Genomic DNA, 8,770 nt, shown 5'->3' with positions numbered 1-8,770 from the left:
ATTCACGAAAAATTAAATAGTTCATGACGGAAAATTAAATTTTTTGAAAAATAAATTAAAAAATGATTTTTCAAATATTAAATTTTTTGAAAAAAAAATTCAAAAATCCAGTTTTTCCAAAAATTAATTTTAAATTTTTGGCAATAAATGTCAAATATCTACAGCTATTTACAAAAATTAAAAAGTTATAGACAGAAAATTAAATTTTTTGAAAAAAATTCTAAAAACCACAGTTATTCACAGGAATTTTAAAATTTAAAAAAATAATTTCTAATATCCACAGCTAATAACACAAAATCAAATTTTTGAAAAAAATTCAAAAATTCATAGTTATTCACAGAAAAATGAATTTTTAAATATTTAATTTTCTAGTAAAAAAATATTCCTTAATTTGGGGGATCAGCCCCTCCAACCCATGCCCTGCGGACGCTCCTGATGCCTTACACTGTCCTTGAATATTGCATGATGGATCGGTAATCATAACTAAGTCATAAGTTATACCAAATAAATATTAATAAATTATAGTTCTTCCATTAAATAACAATGGTAGAATAGAAGAATTAATTCCTCTTGAAAAGTGTTGAATCATTAACGCAGAGCCTTATCCCATTTTTCAATTAAAAAACCTCATTTGTGATCTAAACAATTAATCATGGAGCGCCTTGTGAAATATTTTGTGGGAAAAATTCTTATATTATTATCTATGAGGGTTTGAACGACTGTTTGACCAATGTGACTAAAAATAATCACACGACTTGATGCCATATTTTACGTCTAGGAAGAATAATTACTGTCTATGCTAAATTAATATTTATTTATATCTACATGAGAAAAAAATATAATGAATGCTCGTAAACAAAAAATCTTGGAAAAAAATTTGAAAAATCCATTTCTGGAAAATTTAATTTTTGTAAAAAATCTTCAAAAATTCATAGGTATTGACAAAAGTTAAATTTTTTGAAAAAAAATCAAAATCCACAGCTGTACATACAAAATTATATTTTTTGGAAAAAATTCCAAGTTAAATTTTTTTGGAAAAAAATTGGAAAACATTAAAATTTTTAGAGAAAAATTACAGAAATCCATAGTTATCCCCAGAAATTTAAAAAAATTCGAAAAATTGGGAAACTTATATATTTTTGGGGAAAAAATTTCAAGTATTAAATTTTTTGCTTTGTTGCATTATCTGACCGAATGACCTTTTTTTAAGAAAATAAATCTTTCAAAAAAAAACAATTTTACATCTATTTTTGTGTAAATGTATTGCTACAGAACTTCCACCCTCCCCACTCCCTTGCAGACAGCACCTCTCCCGCCCCTCCCCACCCCCTTGCAGACGTTCCTGCAGTCTAAGCTCACTTTAAATATCCCTCTTTTGTTTAGCTAATTTGTCCTTTTGAGAAGAGTTATCGGGTCTGCTGCAAAAAACAATATGAATTGAATAGGAAATATCTACTATAAAATACGTAAAGGGGGGGGGGGGGGAATATACATATTTATTAATATATCAAATATACCATCTATTTAAATATCCCAATAATCATAATTTGACTATTGTAATAAAATTAGATACTCAATATTTTTAAATGCATTTTTATTGTCATTGGTTATTTAAATTTTTTAACAGACATTACAAGTTTTGTTGCAAATTCTTCTTATGTATGAGGATCGACTGCACCACCGTCTATAGAATCGACAATATCTATTTTGATCCCTGCAACTCGTTCCTAGAGAATAGTGATTTTGATTATAGGACATCTTGGATATGAATATGACTTAAATACCTCCAGTGCATTGATATGCCTTATTCAGTTTCTGAATATCCAATGATGTCATTCCAACTCTGTTTCCTAAGATACTTCCTCCAGCACGGGTGGCAGTCAAAGTGGGTCGTCCGTTTCTTGAGAAACTATAGTTTGGAGAGTAAATAAAGGAATTAGGTACCTTAGTTGTTTAATCAAATTAGAAATGCCCAGGGCGTCCCTAAGATTATTTTTTGGCTTGGTTTTTGTAATCTTTTTGAAAATATAATTCTGAAAATTAATATTTGTAGGTAAAAAATTTAAGAAAGTAAATTGCTTGCAAATTTTTTTTAATATATATACAGAAAAGGATTTTTTTTCAAAACTCCATAGTTTTTAACAGAAAATTAAATTTCTTGGAAAAAAAATTACCACTATTCACGAAAAATGAAATAGTTAATGACAGTTAATATTTTTTTTTCCAAAAAAATTAAAAAATGAATTTTCAAATATCAATTTTTTTGAAAAAAAATTCAAAAATCCACAGTTATTCTAAAAATTAAATTTTTAAATTTTTTGGAAAAAAATTTCAATAATTAATTTAAATTTTTTGGCAATAAATTTCAAATATCCACAGCTATTTACGAAAAATTAAATAGTTATTGACAGAAAATTAAATTTTTTCAAAAAAAATTACAAAAATCCACACTTATTCACAGAAATTAAATTTTTTAAATTTTTTGGAAAAAAATTTCAAATATCCAGCTAGTCAAGAAAAACTAAATAGTTAATGACAAAAATTAATTTTTTTGGAAAAAAAAATTAATTTTCAAATAGTAAATTATTTGAAAAAAATTTCAAAATTCCACAGTTATTCCGAAAATTAACGCAAAATTAAATTTTAAAATTCATAGTTATTAACAGAAAATTTAATTTTTTGGAAAAAAGTTCAAAAATGAATTTTCAAATATTTAATTTTCTAGTAAAAAGCAAAATTCCTTAATTTGGGGGATCAGCCCCTTTAGCCCATGCCCTGTGGACGCTCTTGATGCCTTACGCTGTCCTTGAATATTGCATGATGGATCGGTAATCATAATTAAGTCCTAAAGTTGTGGATGTCATTCCATTGTAGCAATTAGAGTAGGGTGCAAGCCTTCTAAAGTTACAAAGTGCTATACTTTCTCCAGATGCACGAGCTCGAGCAAATTGATAATATCGGTTAATTGTTGGAATGATATTATTCCAGCTCACTAGAATAAATCGATCCCTATCTGGGCGATTTTGTTCATGTAGAAAACCAAGTGCATGAAGTAACTCATGAATAATTGTGCCTTGACCCTGAAATACAATAATAAATAATGAATATAAGGAGTTTTAATTTCGTGAGCAACATATATTTGGACCAAAGAAGGGCAACTGACGTCCTGGGAGCTGCACACGAACCTCGTCCTCACTCAGTGGGGCCACCAAATAGATCAATAATAATTATTAAAAAAAAACCAAAAACCTTCAAATTATACTGTTGACCGATAGAGGGCGCCATACACAAACACTAGCAGAGACAAAGAGAGAAAAATTGAGCGAGAAAATCCCACTTTTCAGGCCAAACCACAGGTACATTGGGTTCAATTAATGTGTAAAAAAAATCAAATATAAAAATTTTTGAAAAAAAAAATTGAAATGTTAATTTTTTCGAAAAAAAAACTCCAAAAATTCATAGCTTTTTATAAAAAATTAATTTTTTTAACATCAAATTTATTAAATACATTTTTTTGAAAAAAAATTAATTGTTTTAACATGAAATTTATTAAATACATTTTTTGGAAAAAAAATTACAAATACTACATTTTTTGTGAAAGGATTTCAAAAATCTATAGCTGTTCACAGAAAATTAAATTTTAAATTTTTTGAAAATAAAATCTATTAAAAAGTAAAAATTCTTTTATTTGGGTGAGCCCCTCCAACCTACCTCCTGGGGATACCCCTGTTTCTTTTCTTAGCGAAATATTAGACTATACTAAACAGGATAAAATGTAATAAAGATATGAGACGAAACAAAACGAAACGCACACTATTGGTACACATTAACAAATGTTGTACTACTTACCATGCAGCCTCTTCTAGATAAATTCACAACAAGTGTCGCTCTATTTTGATTAAATCCTAATGCCGACGCAAAACAACCATCCCTATCATTTCTAAATTGAACAAAGTTCCTTTGACTGCTTCGAGGTACAAATCTAACACAAGACCGTGCTTGAATTGTATTCATCGCTCTTTGAATCAAGGACCTTTCGTTGGATGTAAAACTTGGCCCGAATGTAAAGGGTACTTGCTTATTTGGCCAGAGATTGTTGCTCCCAAAAACAAAATTTCTGGACATCATTTCAGCCTTATTGTGCTTGTCAAGCATAATTTTGCAGCCATCTTTGAAATTGAAAAAAAAAAACAATATTAATTTGTATACACATTATCAAACCTTTCGAATTCAAACCTTCAGCCTGGTAAGGCGGAATGAGGATGGAAGCAAGTCAGGAGTAAAAGATATGTAATCATATTTCTTGTTCTATCTTAAATGAGAAATATCTGAGTATTTATAGGATTATATCCTCTCCTAAAGGTAACAGATGTATTAAAGACTCTTAAAACATAGGTATAAATTATCACAGACGAGCAATACACTAAATTCTTACATTCAATTAAGGATTTTTTAACAAATGAAAGAAATTTGCTCATTTAAAATAAAGCAAAATGCAAATTTCAAAATTAATTTTTATAATTAGTAAATAACACAAGGTGTATATGTACCTTTTGAGCAACAAAATGAATCAATCAGGACTGTGGGAAGCTCTTTAATAGTGTTCTGCATTCTTTCGTCGAATGCCCTTTTGTGACAATACTTGAAGAGTCTTTGAAGATGTATTTGACAGAGCACAACATTAGGGAACTTATAGCCACAATTATATTTGGGGTTTCATGGCCGCCTAAAGGATTATATTTTACTTGGATTTTGGAATTTTTGGGGAAAAAATTCCAAAAATCTATAGTTATTCACAGAAATTATCAAAAATACATAGCTACTCAGGGGAAATTTAATTTTTTCGAAATTTTTTTCAAAATCAATAAGCTATTCACAGAAAATGAAATTTTTGTAAAAAAAAAATGCAAAAATACATAGCTACTCAAAGAAAATTTAACTTTTTCGAATTTTTTTTCAAAAATCAATAGTTATTCACAGAAAATGAAATTTTTTGTTAAAAAAAAGTGAAAATGTAATTTTTGGAAAAAAAATTCAAAAATCCACGGCTATTCGCAAAAATTTGAAATATTTTGGGAAAACATTTCAAGAATTAGATTTCAAATATTAAATTTTTTGGAAAAGGTCAATCCTTCTTTCTTTATATGTGAGGCGATAATATAAAAGCATGCTGGGATTTTTGTTATGAAACCGAGAAAAACGCATTATAAGTTTTTGACTTCAATGAAAAACGGAAGAGGATTATTTAATGAGTCAAATACAATATTAAACCACTGAAAGTTGTCCAGCAAGTTATTAATATGATTGATATTTGTTTCAATTTTTATATGAACACAAGTTCAGTCAATTTGATCGTCCGGTATTTAAACTTTAAATCAAATGTTGATATCATCAATATAATCAATTTCAGTTGGTGAGGCCAGTTCTTAAGCAGCTAATCCCTGATTTCTTTTTGTTATTCACGTCTTGACGCTTTTATGATCATTGATAGTAAATAACCGATTTTTATGATGTTCAGTAATCCTTAAAAACCGCTCCTAATACCTTTATCACTAATTTTAATTAATAAAAGTTATAGTACTCAGATCAACGGATACGTTTATCATACTGTCGTAATATTGAGAAAAAGTATCCCAGCTTGCTTTTATGTTATCGCCACAAATATGATCTTTTTATAATAAAGTATTCTTCATTGTAGTCTTTTACATTTTTACAAAATTATATCAAACGCCAGGCCTCCAATTAACAGAAAGGCCTGTGGCAAGTTCCCACTCTCAAAACCGCCATGGATATACGTCTCACTCTCAAAACCGGTATGGAAATACGTCTAATTTTTGATATGTATGAGTTTTGGAATCCAGAATTTGAGCAGTCTGGCAATGTTTTGGCTCAAAAACTTTATGAGGGCATTCGCAAAAGGTATAATCAATAGTTTGGTCCTTGATGACTTGAATTTAATTATATATTCAAGTATAAGGTAATTTCACTTTATAATTTAGTCAAGAATAGCTCTTTCATAATTCGTATCTAGATAGGTCTTATTACACTCGTATTCTTGAATATGAATCATCCCAAAAGATTCATAGTTTCATGTTTCTCAATTATTAACAGATGTAACTCTTTATATCAAATGCATATATGATATTAATACACCATTCAATCTAGGATTAAGTGATATATACAGAATGTATTTACGTATAATTGAGATTGATTTGAAAAGGATAATTTAAGGTAAGATAAAGCAACATCATAACTCATAAGTCAATATCAAATAATGACTGTACTACGCAATAAAATAAGAACAAACTAACAAAACGATCAATCCTGCAATATGACAAAAAGATCAATTTTATTGTCAAAAACCCCTACTTAAATCCGATCACAATCATTCTGTTCAAGCACACTTTTCTTCGCGACGAGTAATTGTTACCGGCAAAGTATGGAAATCCGGCAAACTATATAAAAACGACATTTTATACATTACTCAAGTATTAAGTAAAATGCCGGCCTCACATGTCGACAAAGTATAAAATACATTTAAGTTACAGACTATAAATAACAGTACAATACAAAAATGCGTAGTTATTGTGCATTGAGCGCGTGGACTTATTTCCCGTAATCAATAATATATTTCGATTACATAGTCATCGAGCTGATATGAACTAAAACATTTGAATTGGACAAAAGGTGATTTCTTTCAAATATCATATTAATTGCCCTAAACCTTCAGATTTAAATATATTCGAAGATGCAAGAAGGGGAATTACCGCACAAATTGAGGTTTCTTGTGTTTGGTGTATCAGAAAAATAAGACAAAGAAACCAGATAATTGCAAAAATAAGACAACTCCCCCGTCCTGTTTATATGGAACTTGTGCAATATATTTATTCTCATTATTTATATAAAAATATTCCATCTACATTTTCCCCCATAGTTTCTAGTGCCCGTATATTGGAAGACAGTGTAGTGCTAAAGATAGTATTTCTCTTTCTAAAATTAGATACCAAATGTTAATTGATGAAGTGAAAAAGATAAGGCAGGCATTAGGAAAACACCAAGACTATAGTGGCTTCTTAAACATTATAAAGTAATGATAGTCGGGCATAAGACCAAATTAATATATCCTTTGAAAGAAAATTCGAGTAATATTCTGTTTTATATCTGAGACTCTGAGTTATTTTTCATTCTGGATAAGACCCATTTGGCTATCGGTGGAAGAGACAGAATGTTGAAGGAACTTGCTGTCTCAAAAATACAAGAACATTACACGTTATGATGTTAAACTATTTCTTCAACTATGTGAGGCCTACCAGACAAAAAAGGTGCCCAAAGGTTTGCCAAGGATTTGCCAAATGTATGTGCAATACAAAATACCAATAATAATAGGTGCCTTTGCACAAAAAAAAAAGTTAATTGCAATTCAGAATATCAATACTTAGGAAAAGAATAAAAAAATTCGTTCATTATATAGTTTACCTGACACCTCAGACATTAAATAGGTATTCTATATAATGCCTAGTTATACATATTGCCAGTAACATATGCACTATCAACTTAGATTTTTTGAGGAAAAAATTGTAGAAATTTTTTTTGGTAGCTACCTCTTCTGTACTTGTCTTGTTGTCAACTGGTAATTATTATATAGAGAATATTTATTCATTATTTGACATTGCATTGACAACCTTATCAAAAGAAGTATCAATGACAGAGTATAAAATTACACAAATTATAAACGAAGGCTCTTGATTGATTCATGAATAAAATCCAAATCCTTTCTAACACCTTTTTTGAGTCCATAATACATACAGTTGGCTCCTTAAATAATACAAGAGTCAACTTATGAAAATTCATGAAAACATATGAAAATTCATGAAAACATATGAAAGGGAAAAACAGTACATCTTTGTACTGTTTTCAAAATATCCATTTTGAGGTACATCTAAACACGTCACTAAATTATTTGACGTATACAAATTTATCTTCCCTTTCCAAAATTAACCTTCTGAATTCAATTAAAACTCTGAATTTACAGAATGGAATATGGTTTGCAGACAAAACTATTGAGAAAAGAGAGGCATATTATCTTTCAGAGTCTAGAACCATTTTATATGGGTTGGCCAATCACAAAAGAGACACACAAGTAATAAAGAAATCACTAATGAAATCTCCATAGCTCATGGACAGCACGCTTGGGAGTTATTCTCTTCAACTTGATGTGTGTACGTTCGCACCCAGTGATTCCTAGAGAAAGAAATATACTATATGTATATGGATTTCACCCAAAGATTCCTAGGTCAGAATAGGGTAATTGTTATACGATAATGTTTACTTATATTTAATCAGTTCAATCAGGGGTGAGGCTTTAAGTGTCCAAATTATATAATTATCCATATAGGCCATAGATCACAAATTATACCTTATAAATTTAATTAATCTAAATATGATTGAGATGAGTTATTTCTGTTTGATATACATTAAAGACACTGATCTATGAAATAGTTTTCTTAGAGTAGGAGACGTAGCAGAGTTGGCTTAAGAAGAAAATGTTTCAAGAACATCAATACATGAGCAGTGGATGGAGGATAAGAACTTTTCCCGTTGCTCACTTGGGCTTTCAGTCGATTATACTGTCGTTATATTTATTATTATTAATAACTATGTAGAAATATACGATGATTCCGTATAAGATCTGGGGAATTTATTAAGGCTCTGAGCTCATTGGATCTGAGCCCCTTGGACTGAGAGAGAGTTCAATAAATCTGTACATAAA

At 29.3% G+C, this 8,770-nt stretch overlaps 1 protein-coding gene across 1 annotated transcript; it reads right to left on the bottom strand.

The window, feature by feature from the left end:
- Nucleotides 1–1,579: 1,579 nt before the first annotated feature.
- Nucleotides 1,580–4,313, bottom strand: LOC121131518 (hatching enzyme 1.2). The gene is made up of 5 exons (XM_040726942.2): nt 4,237–4,313; nt 3,850–4,169; nt 2,800–3,080; nt 1,785–1,909; nt 1,580–1,727 (listed from the first exon to the last, which is right to left on the bottom strand). The coding sequence occupies exons 2-5, from the start codon at nt 4,153–4,155 to the stop codon at nt 1,621–1,623; spliced, it is 819 nt and encodes a 272-aa protein (XP_040582876.1). The 5' UTR covers nt 4,156–4,169; nt 4,237–4,313; the 3' UTR covers nt 1,580–1,620.
- Between the last annotated feature and the right edge of the window lie 4,457 nt (nt 4,314–8,770).

This window comes from Lepeophtheirus salmonis, unplaced genomic scaffold, assembly GCF_016086655.4.
Source record: "Lepeophtheirus salmonis unplaced genomic scaffold, UVic_Lsal_1.4 unplaced_contig_7858_pilon, whole genome shotgun sequence".
Classification (NCBI taxonomy): domain Eukaryota; kingdom Metazoa; phylum Arthropoda; class Copepoda; order Siphonostomatoida; family Caligidae; genus Lepeophtheirus; species Lepeophtheirus salmonis.
The sequence above is the reverse complement of the archived record's forward strand: the minus strand, read 5'-3'. Positions and strand labels throughout refer to the sequence as shown.

Bases quoted from the DNA above. Each gene is read 5' to 3' on its own strand.
- LOC121131518 (XM_040726942.2), bottom strand. From the start codon at position 4,155: ATGCTTGACAAGCACAATAAGGCTGAAATGATGTCCAGAAATTTTGTT. The intron at 1,910-2,799 runs GTAAGGCATCAA...TCCAAACTATAG, and splicing joins ATGCAATATTCAAGGACAGC to TTTCTCAAGAAACGGACGAC. The intron at 1,728-1,784 runs GTATTTAAGTCA...ACTATTCTCTAG, and splicing joins GGCATATCAATGCACTGGAG to GAACGAGTTGCAGGGATCAA.